This window comes from Peromyscus californicus, unplaced genomic scaffold, assembly GCF_007827085.1.
Source record: "Peromyscus californicus insignis strain IS unplaced genomic scaffold, ASM782708v3 Scaffold_3__1_contigs__length_106647218, whole genome shotgun sequence".
Taxonomy (NCBI): Eukaryota; Metazoa; Chordata; class Mammalia; order Rodentia; family Cricetidae; genus Peromyscus; species Peromyscus californicus.
Genome location: NW_026294551.1, coordinates 52,303,718 through 52,318,721, shown reverse-complemented (window position 1 = coordinate 52,318,721; position 15,004 = coordinate 52,303,718). Strand labels below are relative to the sequence as shown.

Sequence of the window (15,004 nt, the reverse complement as noted above, 5' to 3'; positions counted from 1 at the left end):
AGTGTTCGCTACAGTGGCCTCTGCGCCGGCGCACACTAACAGGCATTTCCGGGCCTTGGCGCCCCATCTCGAAAAAGACGGCCTGCGGAACTTTCCACGGGAACCATGGCTACCTACAGCCTGGCGAACGAGCGGCTGCGCGCCCTGGAGGACATCGAGCGCGAAATCGGCGCCATCCTCCAGAACGCAGGTTCGGGAGGCGAGGAGCGGAGCTCAGGGAGAGAAGGCCGGGCGGGACTCCGCGCGCGGTGTGGGCGGGACCTGAGTGCTGGCCTGCGGGCGGGGCTACGTGGCCAGCCTCCGTCTAACGCCGCCCTCTCCCTGCCCTCTCCCCGCCCTCTCCCCGCCCTCTCCCCGCCCTCTCCCCGCCCTGGCAGGAACGGCGATCCTGGAACTGTCCAAGGAAAAAACCAACGAGCGGCTTCTGGACCGGCAGGCGGCAGCCTTCACCGCTTCTGTGCAGCACGTGGAGGCGGAGCTGTCGGCTCAGATCCGCTACCTAACCCAGGTGGGTGTGTTTAGAAGGTGCTGGGCGGGGACCCCAGCTCTCCACCACAGCCCTAGCCTTAGGGGTTCCCTGAGCTTTAGCTGGGTAAGACTGTTTCTTAGGCAGGCGTAGGCATTTTCTTTTTCATTCATTCTTTTTTTTTTTTTCCCTTTTTCAAGACAGGGTTTCTCTGTGTAGCTTTGGAGCCTGTTCTGGAACTAGCTCTGTAGACCAGGCTGGCTTCGAACTCAGAGATTTGCCTGCCTCAGCCTCTGCCTCCCAAGAGCTGGGACTAAAGGCGTGAGCCACCACCGCCCGGCTTGAAGTAGCCTCATTTCGGGGCTGGTTTAGTCCTCTTAAAGCTAGGGATTAAAAGTGTATAGGGTGTGTAAACAATACCTAGCCAAACCAGGTGGTATAGGCCTGTAATCTCAGCCACTCAAGAGGCCGGAGAATCACAAGTTCAAAACCTTTCTGGGCAATTTAGACCCAGTAGGTAAAAAAGAAGGCGGGGCCCCATGATAGAGCACCTGCCTACTATAAAGGAGGCCCCAGTGCTGAACAAAACATAAAACTGAAGCCACTGAACTTTGCTCCCAGAAACTTGACCTGATGACACCCCATACGCTTGGGGACCAAGTAAAGGGACAGCACTAGGCCAAAGTCCTTACTCTGCAGTCTTATCCTCCAACTCTAGGAAGTACTCACTGCCGGCCACATTTCACAGATGAGGTTCACATGGGTTAAGTGGTTTGTTTGCCTTAGATCACTGAGCTACCACACAGCTAAGGTAGATCAAACTCAGGACAGAAATGAGATCAGAGACCTGATGTCTGGTTGTGGGGTGGTCAAGAAAGGCAGTGCTCCACTGATCGATCTAACTGTCCTGTAGGTGGCCACAGGGCAGCCCCACGAGGGCTCCAGCTACTCTTCCAGGAAGGATTGTCAAATGGCGCTAAAGCGAGTGGACTACGCCCGCCTCAAGATCAGTGATGTGGCACGCACCTGTGAACAGATGCTGGAGAACTAAGTCAAGATGATGCAGAGTGTGACCGGCACCCTGGGACAGAAGCCAGAGACTGGTAGGCTGGGGAGCAGAGTGATGCGTGCTCTACTGGTCAGGGCAGATGAGGACCATGGAACAGAAAGTAGAACTGGAGACTCTAGCCCACGCCTGCCCACAGATCTGTTCTGGCTCTTCCAGCAAGATGGCCCTGCTTTCCACTACACAAGCTCAGAGGGGAGTCAGAGAGACAACTGCCCAACCCACTTCCTCATGCACACCCTGCCCTAGGGTTCCAGAAGATCCAATAAAAATATCCTTTTTGTGTTAAGGTCTAGTTTTACTTTACAAGTATGGCTATTTTCCCACATGTATGTCTGTACACCACATATATGCAGTGCCTGTGGAAGCCAGAAGAAGGTGTTGGATCCCCTTGGAAATGGAGTTACAGAAGGTAGTGAGCCACCATATGGGTGCTAGGAATTGAACCTGGACCCTCTGGAAGAGCAGTCACCACTCTCCAGCCCCCTGATAAAAACATTCTCATAAGCAGGCATGATGGCTTGAACCTGTAATCCCAGCACTTGGGAAGGGGAGGGGGAGGTTACTGAAGTTTGAGACCACCCGGGGCTAAGTACATAGCAAGACCTTTCCTCAAAAAGAAGTTATGGAGCCCGAGTGGTGGCACACACCTTTGTCCCAGCACTCAAGAGGCAGAGGCAGGCAGATCTCTGTGAGTTTGAGGCCAGCCTGGTCTACAGAGTGAGTTCCAGGACAGCCAGGGCTACACAGAGAAACCCTGTCTCAAAAAAAAAAAACGAGAGAGAGAGAGAGAGAGAGAGAGAGAGAGAGAGAGAGAGAGAGAGAGAGAGAGAGAGAGGTTATGTTCCTCATTGGAAGAAACAAAACAGGAACTGTTTTAATAATAAAAGCTGTAACTTTAGCCGGGCGGTGGTGGCGCACGCCTTTAATCCCAGCACTCGGGAGGCAGAGCCAGGCGGATCTCTGTGAGTTCGAGGCCAGCCTGGTCTCCAAAGCGAGTTCCAGGAAAGGCGCAAAGCTACACAGAGAAACCCTGTCTCAAAAAACCCAAAAAAAAAAAAAAAAAAAAAAAAAAGCTGTAACTTTTTTTATAAAGATCAGGCTCACTCTCTGGGATCCAAAAGATTGAGGAAGTGAGTCCAGCCTGCACAGAATCAGCACAGCGTCAGCACAGGAGGGAGAAAGCCTCGACTTTCGGTGTGGGATTGGAGAAGAGCTGATGTAGTGTGAAGGGGAACTTGTGGCCTGGGGGCACCATCAGCACTTCTAAGGGGACAAAAACTGAAGCCAGTGTCTGCAGAAGTTAGTAATTCTAAAAAATAAATAAAGTTCTTAAGGTTTATGTGTATGAATAATAGTTTGCCTCTGTACGTATATGTGCATACGTGGTGCCTGTGGAGGTCAAAGGAGGGTTGTCGGGCCCCCGGGAACTGGGGTTACATACGGTTGTAAGCCACTGCATGAGTCGTCTGCAAGAACAATTGCAGACCTCAGCCACTAATTCGAAAAGCAATTTTACTATTACAATTAAAGACATAGAAATTGGCCAGTTTATTGTTACACAATGTAAAAAACAGACATTTTTAAAAATTAATTTATTGGTAGTGGGAGGGTTAAACCTAGAACTTTACTCATGCTCGACAGACTCTCTACCCAGGGGCTGTACTTCTAGATTTATTTATTTATTATGTATACAGTGTTCTGTCTGCATGTTTGTCTGCAGGCCAGAAGAGGGCACCAGATCTCATTACAGATGGTTGTGAGCCATCATGTGGTTGCTGGGAATTGAACTCAGGTCCTCTAGAAGAGCAGCCAGTGCTCTTAACCACTGAGCCATCTCTCCAGCCTGGGGCTGTACTTCTAGACCACATAATTTAGAATAGTACATTTTATTATCAGCAGGGGAGAGGTCTAAGGGGAGGGGGGCTGCTCATATATTATTAATCATGAAGAGCAGAGGCAGGTGGATCTCTGTGAATTTGAAGCCAGCCTGATCTACAAAGCGAGTTCCAGGATAGCCAAGGCTGTTACATAGAGAACTCTGTCTCAAAAAAAAAAAAAAAAAAGGTGTTTAGCAAGTATGTAATCCACTATGGATGTGGAGGTAGGAGAATCAATAGTCATCCTCAGATACATAGGGAATTTGAGGCAGGCTTAGACTAAATAAGATCCTGGCTAAACAAAACAGAACTCTAAAAACTTATACATTTTTTACAGAAGTAAATTAGGGGAGATGTGACCTTTGTCCAATCCCAGAACCTAGTAGGTAGAGGCAGAGAATGAACAACTTAGAGCTGCCCCAGATTATGATCTGAGTACTTTGTCTCAGAGCAGCATAGGAAAGAACAAACAAAGGTCCAGTTCAGTGATAGAGCCCAGCCTGCCACCTATCTCCCGAGTCCTCTCTCACAAGCTTCCGTTCTTCTTCAGGCTCTGGAGTCTTGGTTCACAAGTGTATAATGGAGCTGCAGATCTGGAAAGAATAAAGAAATTGGGAGGTGAACTCTGAGATGAAGCAGAACTGAGGCAGGACGTGAACTGAATGGGAAGTCAGACCCCTCGACATTAAATAACCTAAAGACCTAGTCCATGCTGGCTGACTTCCCTCCCGGCCCATGGTGCCGACAGCCTTACTATCTGGTACCTCTGTTAGCCGCTACCAGGGCAGGACCCTTGCCAGGAAGGCTCTAGTCCCTGAGGTGAGGTTTAGGAGTCTCACGTACCTGCAGAGCTTTGCCGTCTCACTCTCCTCCTGTTGCACAGAATGTACACTATGGCTGCTGTGAGAAGGAAAACAATGGCCAGGAGAGACAGCACTGGTGCTGCGGCTGGTAGGCCAGCCGAAGCTCCTGGCGTTCCTTCTTGCAGGTTGCCCTCCGACCGGTTTTTATTGGCCTCAGCCTCAGGTCCAGCTTCGGGATCATAGCCTGACGTGAGGGCGGTGGTTTCATAGCCTGACGTGAGGGCAGTGGATTCGCTGTGGTGGGTGAGCTCTTTGTTCAAGGACAGTGTTCCAGGTGGAAAAGTGGACTGCTGGGTACTCTGAATCGGTGCAGGGGTGCTTGTGTCTGGAGGTGTCCCCTCTGTGGCCACTGGGATCCGGGTGCTAGCATGAGGCAAATGCTCCTGGTGGTGGGAACTCTTCCCGTGACCATTTCCACACTCTGGAGAGAAAACAAATCAGGGCTACTGGATCAGGGCTACTGGAACAGCTGAAGTATCTTCCTCACCTATCTTCAGGGCAAGGCCATACACACACACACACACACACACACACACACACACACACCCTTGCCACCAATAAGAAAAAAAAAAAGCAGATTAACCAGAAAAGCAGAACAAGTTGAGTCAAAGTCTGATGGGACACAGGAACCTATTCCATTGTGCTTAGACTGGATGAGGAATGGACAGTTGTATGATTGGACAGGAAGGGTTCTGATTAGTGGTCATGAACAAGGGGGGTTAGGGTGTAGCATGTACAAGACCCTGGATTAAATCTCCAGTCCCCATCCTCACCCCAGGGTAACAGGGAGGGGACCAGTATGGCCTTGCCAGATTCTTTTTGGCCTCCGAGTCCTGGCCAGGGCTCCTATAGCATGAAAGTATCTATTATGCCTCAGTTCCAGGTGACGTAAGTCATGGAAATCCTCTGTGGCCTGCTGGCACCCAGAAAGGTGGAGAAAAGTCAGAGTGATTTGCTTTGCTGAGTCTCTCAACTGCTAAAATCACCTATGTGGGTGTCATGTCCTGAGCCCAGCAGAGGGAGGGGCATGGGGAGCATCCAGGGGACAGTTGAAGAGCTGTGTCTGCAGCTCAGTGGTAGAGTTCTTGCCTAGCATGTATGAGGTGAGGTCCTGGACTCATTCCCCAGTTCTGTGCAAAAAGAGATTTGGGGCAGGGCAGCTGAAGGCCAGGGGAGGAAGACAGTGGCCGAGGGACAGACGGACAAGGATCACAAACCACAAAGTCACGGGGTAAGCAGGGGTGCTGCACTGCACTGGACCCTGGAGGGACTTTACTCTTCATCTATAGCTGTTCTGGGACTCACTTCCTGGTAACAAGGCCCAGGGTGTCTGGGAGGGTTGAAGGAAATAATATAGGTCTCCATAGCCTGAAAGGCAGTGTGGGTACCGTTGACACCAGGTAGACTATTGAAGAACATTTCCTATTTTCTATCTTTCTTTTTTGTTCGTTTGTTTTTTGGAGACAGGGTTTCTCTGTGTATCCCTGACTGCTCTGTAGACTAGGCTGGCCTCAAACTCACAGAGATCCACCCACCTTTATCTCCCAAGTGCTGGGCTTAAAGGTGTATGCTACCACGCCTGGCTTGTATGTTTCTTGTATGTTTGAAAACTGACTTATGAATACTTAAGATCTTTTGATTTAGTTGATTGAGGCTTTTTTGTTTTTTTTTTTTACCTAAAAAAAAAAAAAGAACTATAAAATATTGAACTCAGAGTTGGGCCTTTAATCCTAGTGCTCAGGAGGCAGAAGCAGGCAGATGTCTATGAATTCAAGGCCAGCCTGGTCTACAGAGTAAATTCCAGAACAGCCAAGGCTACACAGAGAAGCACTGTCTTGAAAAAACAAAAACAAAACAAACAAATAAAAAAATTGAACTCAGTAAAATACATGCTGTTTGGGGATTAAATACAATAATATCTGCAATTTATGATGAAAAACATTTAAAATAAGATGAGTTGAAAGGGAGAGTGATGGTACATGCCTGTAATCCTAGCACTTGTGAGGATCACTTTAAGGGTGGAAAAGAGCAGGAAGATTGATGATGGATAGAGAGATGGATAGATAACAGAACAGGTTTGCAATAATGCAAGAATAGTAAAATGCTGTAGAACCAATAAGTAACTATTACTGACTGTGTATTTGCTTTATTATGTAAATAAATATAAAATTGTAAATCAAATACTGAAGAATGTAGTTGATGTTCATAGAGGTTGTTCGCTGTATAATTCTTTCAACTTTTTGTTTTGTTTTGTTTTGAGCCCTGGCTGTCCTAAAACTCACCCTGTAGCCCAGGCTGGCCTCAGATTCACCGAGATCCGCCTGCCTCTGCCTCCCAGAATGTTAGGGTTATCCACACCTGGATAAACCCTTTCAACTTTAACGTTTATTTTCATCATTAAGTATTAGAAAATGAAAAGAGTACCTTCAAGTGATTTCAATTAAAATACAATAGTGAAAGCCAAGCCCGTTGTAGAGACCTGTAATCCCAGCTACTAGAGAGGTTGAGGCAGGAGGATAACAAGTTCAAGACCATCCTGGTCAACTTAGCCAGACCCTGTCTGAAAATGTTTAAAAAGCAGGGCAATAGCTCAGTGGTAGAGCAGTTTTTTCGCATGACCAATCTCGAGTACACTTTATATTATAGTAGTGACTTCAAGAAAATATAAAGTAGGGCTGGAGAGATTAGGGCTCAGTGGTTAAGAGTGCCGGCTGCTTTTCCAGAGAACCTGGGTTCAAGTCCCAGCACCCACATGGCAGCTCATAACTGCCTGTAACTCCAGTTTCAGGGGATTTAACACCTTCATAAGACATACATTTACACAAAACATGAATGCATACGAAATAAAAATAAATTATATAGAAGAAGAAAATGGCGTGTGTGGTAGAGCAAATTGGCTGAAACCAGAAGATGACAGAAAAGATATTGATTGAGAAGGCTCAGAATTAAGAAAGCACTTCAGCCAGAGTTAGGAAAGTGCTGTGTGGCAGAGGCAAAGGAAATGGTAAGATGGAGGCCCACTGGAGAATAGAAACGGCTCTCACCTTTGCTGTCAAAGCAGCTTACCAATTCATGAACCCACGAGTCTCGGCTTCCTCCGCACACACTCGTGGACGGTAACTGAAACCTGCAAGATGAACAATCTAGCCTCCTATGACCACTCCTTCCCCTTCCTACTTTTCCTCATTCCAAAGATGTGAAGTCACCCAAGGTGAGTCCCACTAGAGCTGGAAATCCCCAGATAAGTGAAACTGGTAAGGAGCTAGGCTCCCCCATCCCGACTAGGTGTTTGGGTCCTATAACTCCCCCCGGGGGGGGGGCAGGGGGAGTGACTGTACCTGATGAAGAATGAACAGCGATCGTATGTTTTCAGGTGTTTTCGGATATGATCCACGGTAGCAGGCGGTACCCGGGTGCCAGAACGAATTCTCTTATCACAGGCACAGCTTCCAGTGATACTGCCCTGGTTACCATCACCTGAAGAGAAAACAGGGATCGGCCTTGGTGCTCAGACCGTTCGGTTTCCAGCTCAGCTGTCTCACTCGGCCTCCCCTACCCGCCAGACCAGTGTAATGCCAGTCCCAGTCTAAGCCGAGACAGCCTTCCCCTCGTCCTGGCTGCTGCCTTTGGCAGCTCTGGGCTGAGTTCTTAATCCCTCAGTTCTTGTGCCCCTCCACAGCTTCCATTCTGCCCCAGCCCCACCCCTTGACTGACCTGGCCGGGCCAGCAGATTCAGCAAGAAGAAAAAGAGCGCTAAGGGCAGGGGTCCGAGGCCCTGCCTCATCTCCGGGCTCTGCGGAGCTTGCTGCCGCCAGGGCACCTAGCCGACATCCAGCTGATTCTCTTGCTTTTGATTCTTCACCCCGCCTGCCTCAAGTTCTGCGGAGCTCAGGTGGGGAGAGGGCGCGAGGTGGTGGTGCCCTCCGTCCCCGCGCGGTATCCCGAACCGACCGTCTGGTCAGTACCGGGGAGCCTGCGCTGCGCCCAGCTCCCACGTCCCCACGTCGGGGAACCCCCGAAGGCGGAGCTCCTTCACCCGACTCTAGACTCACCAGCAGTCGTGGGGTCAGCCAAGACTGCCTAACAAAATTGAAAGAAAGCTCGGACCGTGGCGCCAGAGGAATCTGAGAGGGCGAGCCGTGCCCCCCCCCCCCCCCCCCCCCCCCCCGAAGAGTGACTCGCTTGGGTTCGGGGATGTCAGACTTTCGCCTGTCTGTCTGCTTCCCGGCTCCAAGATGCTTTCACTTCCCTGGTCCGCTGGGTCACAGTGGGATCCAGTCACATGGCCAAGGTGAAGCAGTCGAGCAGGTCACCAGGCCTGTGGGAGTGTGCACGCACTGGCCAGACGCCCTAAGCATGCCACCCAAGTTATGAGCAGTGGGCTCGGGCAGCCCTGACGTCACCGCGGTCCTCCAGCACGAGGTATTTACCTTCGAAAAGTGGCGGCGGCTGCAGGTACCGGAGGAGAGGAGCGGCCGGCAAGGGGTGGGTTTACTGGGGCTCACACCAAACTGATCCTCGCCCAAGAGAAGCCTCAGTACTTAACTCTCGCTTGTACTTCCCACACATCAACAGACCCCAAGTTTTTCCCTTCTCAGCAAGCCTTTCCCCGTAGGATTAGCCTTACCTCGTGTCTTCCCTTCAGTCCAGTCTCGCTTTAGGATTTGAGTCACTGAGTTTTGTGCCCCAACTATGATTTCATCCCCGAGTACTCATCTTTAACCCTTAATATCCACTTTCCAATCTAGCTTTCCTCCATCCTTATCCCTGCAAATCCTATTCTCATTTCCTAATACTCTACAGATTTTATCTCAAACCCATACATACCCTTCTCCTTTTTGTGACCCAGCCCATACCCTCACCACTACCCTGTTCCTGACGGTTGTCATACATCCCTTTCTGCTCAGTCTGGGTCCAGGCCCTGTGTGTCTGAAAGCATGGAGTTTGTGTCAGGATACCGGGATGAGTTCCTTGATTTCGCTGCTCTTCTCTTTGGCTGGTTCCGCAAGTTCGTGGCAGAGAAGGGGACCATGGGGACCAACCTTGAGGGCCGATGGCGTCAACTGGAGGCTCAGATAAGGAGGCTGCCCCAGGACCCTGCCCTCTGGGTGCTCCACGTCTTACCAAACCGTAGTGTGGGCATCAGCCTGGGGCAAGGTGCAGAGCCAGGTCCTGGGCCAGGCCTGGGGGCTTCGCGGCTCCTGGGAGATGAGCCTCCACTCCACCTGAGGGACCTGAGTCCTTACGTCAGTTTTGTCAGCCTAGAGGATGGGGAAGAAGGGGGAGAGGAAGACGATGAGGAGGAGAATGGAAAGGCCAGTTCAGGCACGGAGAAGGTGGAACCACAGGGAAGTGGGGAGCCAGCCCCTCCGAGCAGGGAATTCCCCCAAGAAGCAAAGCCTCCGGCCGAGTCACAGGTGACCCAGCAAGAGACAAGCTGGGATGACGGACGCCGCCTAGAGGACAGAGGAGAGGATGAGAGGGCTCCTGAAAAGAGGAAAGGGCGGAGGAGTGGTGAGAACCCAGGGTGGCCCTGCCCTCTCCCCTGTCCAGACACCTTTCTGAACTCCTCCATGTCACTCAAACCCAAGTAGGAGTCACAAGCTGGTAACCTTCATGCAAGTCTGATGCCCGAAGTTCTGCCACGGTGTGGTTTTGTCTTTTAATTTGAACCAGCATCTAGGCACTGGAAAGAATGAAAGTCCAAAGACCTTGAATCTTAAGAAAAATCCAGGTGCTCGGGCCGGAGAGATGGCTCAGAGGTTAAGAGCACTGGCTGCTCTTCCAGAGGACCCAGGTTCAAACACCAGCCCCCCCATGGTGGCTCACTACCTTCTGTGACTCCCATTTCCAAGGGGATCCCACACCCTCTTCTGCCTCCCGAAGACACTGCATGCATGTGAGGTACAGACATACATGTGGAGAAAACACCCAGAGGCGTGAAATAACAGAGAAACAAAAACCCCGATTTTGATTAGGTACCTATGTTACTTACATGCTGGCCCTGTATAGCAGCTGCCCCCTTTAGATGGGGACCGCCTCTTTGATCTAGTCCCTTCTACTCATTGAAGTTGTCTGCCCCTCAAGGCATCTAAATTTGGTATATCTGACTGTGACTATCTGCCCCCTTTTCTCACCCAAATTGTCCCTCTTTCCCCAGAGGCTGCCCCCCTGCACCTCTCCTGCCTTTTGCTGGTGACAGATGAGCATGGCACCATCTTGGGCATTGATCTGCTAATGGATGGAAGCCAGAGCCCAGCCACTGAGAATCTGGCTCCTCGGGCCTATGCTCTCCTTTGCCATAGCATGGCCTGCCCTATGGGCTCTGGGGACCCCCGAAAGCCCCGCCAGCTTACTGTGGGAGATGCCCACCTGCATCGGTACACATATCTGCTATCAGAGAGTGGGGAGGAGTGGGATCGGAACACCCCCCCACAAGCCCTTTCAGCCTGATACCACCTTCATCCCCATGCAGAGATCTGGAGAGCCTTGTCCCGAGGCTGGGCGTGAAGTTAGCGAAGACCCCCATGCGGACATGGGGCCCTCGGCCAGGCTTCACTTTCGCTTCCCTCCGGGCTAGGACATGCCATGTCTGTCACAAGCACAGCTTCGAAGTGAAGTTGACACCCTGGTGAGCACCCCCAAGGCTGGACACTCCAGCACTCCAGCAGTCAGACAACCAAGTCTGGGGTGTCCCCGCAGACAGACAGAGGGAGGGCCAGGAAGACAGGAAAGGGTAGGAGAAACAAGTTAGCCGCAGGATGCAATACAAGCACGCGGATTACAGCCAACAGGACCCGCAACGACGAATGCTTTACCCCTGTGTCCCCAGCCCCCAGTGCGGTGCTGTCTTATACTGTGGGGAGGCTTGTTTCCAGGCCGACTGGCACCGATGCCCAGATGATGTGAGCCACAGATTTTGGTGCCCGAGACTTGCCGCTTTTATGGAGCGAGCAGGAGAACTGGCCAGTCTGCCTTTCACCTACACCGCAGGTACCGTAAGAAGGCCAACGGGGCAGGGAGGGGAGCCCGGGACCAGGTCTTTGGGATTGGCTCCAGGGCTCGGAGAATGAGTATTTGGTTGAAGTCTGCGTCCTTGGAATACGAGCTGGTGCTGTGCACTGGGTATAAGGGATCAGAGACAGAGCAGCTGAGGCCGAAGGACCTGACCCCAGAGAGAGACCCGGGCATCTGAGGGCATGGTTCAAACGCTTGCTGCCCACTTCTACCACTGTCCAGGTGCACGACCTCAAATAGTCCACTTAGCCAGGCATGGGGGCACGTTCCCAGCACTTGGGAGGCTGAGGCAGGAGGATCTAATGTTCCAGGGCACCCTGTGCTACGTGACACCTTGTCTCAAAAACAAGACAAAACAAGAGCTGGTCCTGATAGGCATACCTGTAATCCCAGTACTTGGAAGGTGGAGACAGGAGGAGCAAAGGTTCAAAGCCATCCTCTGCTACATAGTGACTTTAAAGCCAGCCTGTGCTATAATGAGACCCTGTCTCAGAACAAAAACTTCCCACTCCAAACCCAAGTTTCCTCATCTGTAAAAGAGGAATACTAGCGAATATAAAATCACATTGAATTATTTCAAGGGTTATGTAAGCTCTTGGTGCCTGGAACATGGTCGACACTCAGAAAAGAAAATTCCTTCCCTAGATAGAACCAGGCTCAAAGTCAGGGTCCTTAGGGATAGCAGAGGGAAGCTAAAGTCCTGGGGCCTCGCCACCAAGCCCTCAGTCTTCACCCCCTTCTGCAGAAGTGACCAGTGAAACCTTTAACAAGGAAGCTTTCCTGGCCTCTCGGGGCCTCACTCGTGGCTATTGGACCCAGCTCAGCATGCTGATTCCAGGGCCTGGCGCCCCCAGGACCCCCTGGGGCGGCACACCTTCCCTCAGCCACCTTCTCAATGGTATGTGGGTCCTCTTGCCAGAAATGGACTCTTAAGCCTAGAGGGAAGGTTGTGGGGCTGGAGGAGTGGACCAGGTCCCATATAACCACCACCACCCCTGTACTAACACCATCCGTGGGTTGGGGGAGTGGACCAGGTCCCATATAACCACTACTATACACACCACCCCTGTACTAACACCATGGGGGCTTGGGGGAGTGGACCAGGTCCCATATAACCACTACTAGACACACCACCCCTGTACTAACACCATTAGGACTATTTTAAGTCTTTCCACAGACCTCAAAGGAGTCATTCTGCCTGACCCATCCAATAACCCTGTCCCCAGGCTAACGCCAATTCTGCTACAGCTTCAGTCCTTCTCCCAGGGTGCATAGCTCTTCCAGGAAGAGCAGGGAGACGAGGCAGGTGGGGGTGTACAGCCCCTAGGCACTGTTTCTCATCCACTCAGGTGATCCTTACCAGCTTCTGCAGGGAGATGGACCTGCCTTGATGCCTCCGGTGCCTCTAGACCCTCCCAGGAGCCTCTTTGGTGAGCTGGAGGGGTCCTGAAAGAGCTAGGAGTTGGGACAGAGGTCCTGGAGGGGGTGGCAGACAGAAACCTGGTGCCTGAGAAAGGGGGGGGGGGCGGTGCTTATTAGAGATCAAGGCCCAAGCCTGGGATCAGGCCCCCCGTTAAGACAACTCTCCCCAGGTTCATGGCAGGATTACTACACGTGGCGGGGCCTTAGCCTGGACTCCCCCATGGCTGTACTTCTCACCTACCCGCTGACTGTGTACTACGTCATCACCCACCTGGTACCCCAGTCCTGTAAGGAGTGCAGACAGGACGGGAGGGTGGGGGGTGGGGGGGCAGTAGGGGAGCCCGGATCTTTCATGAGTGGACTTCTCACCAGTCCCTGAGCTCAACATCCAGAACAAGCAGTCACTGAAGATCCATGTGGTAGAGGCTGGGAAGGAATTTGATCTCATCATGGTGTTTTGGGTAAGTCCCTACTCAGAGAGTATGCGTTGAAAAGATAGATGTGGTCGTGGCGTGGGACCCCGAGCTGACCTTCTCTCTGTCTCTTAAGGAGCTCTTGGTCCTTCTCCCCCATGTGGCCCTGGAGCTGCAGTTTGTGGGCGACAGTCTACCACCTGAGAGTGACCAGCAGCATTTTACTATGCAGAGGGTAAGAACTAGAGAGGGACCCGCTTCTCCAGCCCCGCCTCTGATAGCCTGGTGGGACCCTCTCCTTCCCCTCCACCTTCCTCTGCTCTTCCTGGTGCTCCCATTACCTGGACTTCCAGTGGCTTCCCCACCCCACTCCTGGACCCACAGGATGGCCCTGAGGTATCTGTGCGTCCTGGTTCTGGGGTATCAGCACGGCTCAGCTCTGGGACCAAGGAGAAGGGAGGGCGAAGGGATCTGCAAATCAGGGTGTCCACCCGGCCCTACCACCTGCTCCAGGGACCCAAGCCTGATCTGGTTATTGGTAAGAGCCTAGGGCTCAAGGACGGGGATGTGGGGAATGTAAAAGAAGCACACCGTGGACACCAGTGTCTTCCTCTCTTGGCAGGATTTAACTCTGGCTTTGGTCTCAAGGACACATGGCTGAGCTCTCTGCCCCGACTGCAGGTGGATAATCTCACCTACCCAGTTCCTTTCTTTCTCTAAAGGACTGGGCTCACCCACCCCTCAACTGCTCCACAGACTTGGGGAGTACCTCTCCAGCATCCTGATCTCTTCTGAGGCTTTATCTATCTGGGAGGGTGGGGCTTGGGATGTATCTGGGCGAAGGAGCCTCCCAGGGAGTGTCTGAGGGCCCACCCAAACCTCAGTCTCTCCGAGTGCCAGCTTTCTTCACTGAGAGCAGTGAGTACGGCTGTGTGATGGATGATCAGACCATGGCGGTGGCCACAGGAGGGGGCACCAGCTCGCCCCAGCCCAACCCCTTCCGCTCCCCATTCCGCCTCAGAGCTGCTGACAACTGCATGCCGTGGTAAGGGCTCATGGCTGCCTATTGCTCTCCTGACCCCTGATTTATATACTCTGTAGCCTAAAAGGTCTCTGTACTCCTGGGATTCTCTTCGCCCCAGCCTTTCAACACTGCATCTCTGTCGTCCTGACTCCTTGCTGGTCTGGACAACCTCCAACACAGACAACCTTTTAGATCTCATTCACAACATCTCTCAACCCCTCACCCTACTCCTAAAAAGACTCTTTTGCTCCTTTATTTTTTCTGGGGATCGAACCCAGGCGTCAGGTTTAGAGTCCCTCACACCACCACCACCACCTTAACTGCACCTAGCCCTGAGCCTGTGCCCTAGCCTCACCTGCCCTGCCCCCGACCACGCCCTCGCTGCAGGTACTGCAACGCCTTCATCTTCCATTTGGTCTACAAGCCTGCCCAAGGCGCCTCTGTCCGCTCGGCACCCGGCCCTGCACCTCGACCCCCAACTCCTGCTGCTCCTCCTGTCCCGGCTCGAAGGCGCCGAGGAGAAAAGAAGGCTGCGCGCAGGCCCCGCCGGCGAAGATGAGGGCCGAGTTGGCAGTGGTCCACTCCCTTCCCGAGCACGCTTCCAAAAGGAAAACACTCCAAGGCGCGGGGGAGGACTGAATGTCAGCACACACGAAAGGTTAAATAAAATCCCTTGTTTGAAGTCTCTGAGTTCCTGTGACTTCACCCTCATGATCGGCTCATTATCCTGGGAATGGAGATAAGGATTCGGGATAACTTTCTCCCCGTCCTTTTTACTCTGCTCTCTAACTCGGGTGGGGAGTGGGGTATACAACCTCCCCTGATAATCCCCAAATCCTCTCCCAGTGTTGGT

At 52.2% G+C, this 15,004-nt stretch overlaps 3 protein-coding genes across 3 annotated transcripts; 2 read left to right on the top strand and 1 right to left on the bottom strand.

Annotated features, from left to right (window-relative positions):
- Positions 1 to 9: 9 nt before the first annotated feature.
- Med11 (mediator complex subunit 11) lies at positions 10 to 1,821 on the top strand. The gene is made up of 3 exons (XM_052757231.1): positions 10 to 190; positions 378 to 508; positions 1,380 to 1,821. The coding sequence occupies exons 1-3, from the start codon at positions 106 to 108 to the stop codon at positions 1,515 to 1,517; spliced, it is 354 nt and encodes a 117-aa protein (XP_052613191.1). The 5' UTR covers positions 10 to 105; the 3' UTR covers positions 1,518 to 1,821.
- A 776-nt stretch (positions 1,822 to 2,597) lies between these two features.
- Cxcl16 (C-X-C motif chemokine ligand 16) lies at positions 2,598 to 8,433 on the bottom strand. The gene is made up of 5 exons (XM_052757230.1): positions 7,990 to 8,433; positions 7,614 to 7,752; positions 7,320 to 7,402; positions 4,256 to 4,696; positions 2,598 to 4,005 (listed from the first exon to the last, which is right to left on the bottom strand). Exons 1-5 carry the CDS (start codon positions 8,057 to 8,059, stop codon positions 3,959 to 3,961), a joined length of 780 nt encoding a protein of 259 aa, XP_052613190.1. The 5' UTR covers positions 8,060 to 8,433; the 3' UTR covers positions 2,598 to 3,958.
- On the top strand, positions 8,432 to 14,791 carry Zmynd15 (zinc finger MYND-type containing 15). Its single transcript, XM_052757229.1, has 13 exons — positions 8,432 to 9,789; positions 10,436 to 10,655; positions 10,751 to 10,906; positions 11,108 to 11,268; positions 12,038 to 12,190; positions 12,642 to 12,722; positions 12,885 to 13,001; positions 13,087 to 13,175; positions 13,264 to 13,362; positions 13,512 to 13,665; positions 13,750 to 13,808; positions 14,012 to 14,172; positions 14,539 to 14,791. The coding sequence occupies exons 1-13, from the start codon at positions 9,213 to 9,215 to the stop codon at positions 14,708 to 14,710; spliced, it is 2,199 nt and encodes a 732-aa protein (XP_052613189.1). The 5' UTR covers positions 8,432 to 9,212; the 3' UTR covers positions 14,711 to 14,791.
- The last annotated feature ends 213 nt before the right edge of the window (positions 14,792 to 15,004 follow it).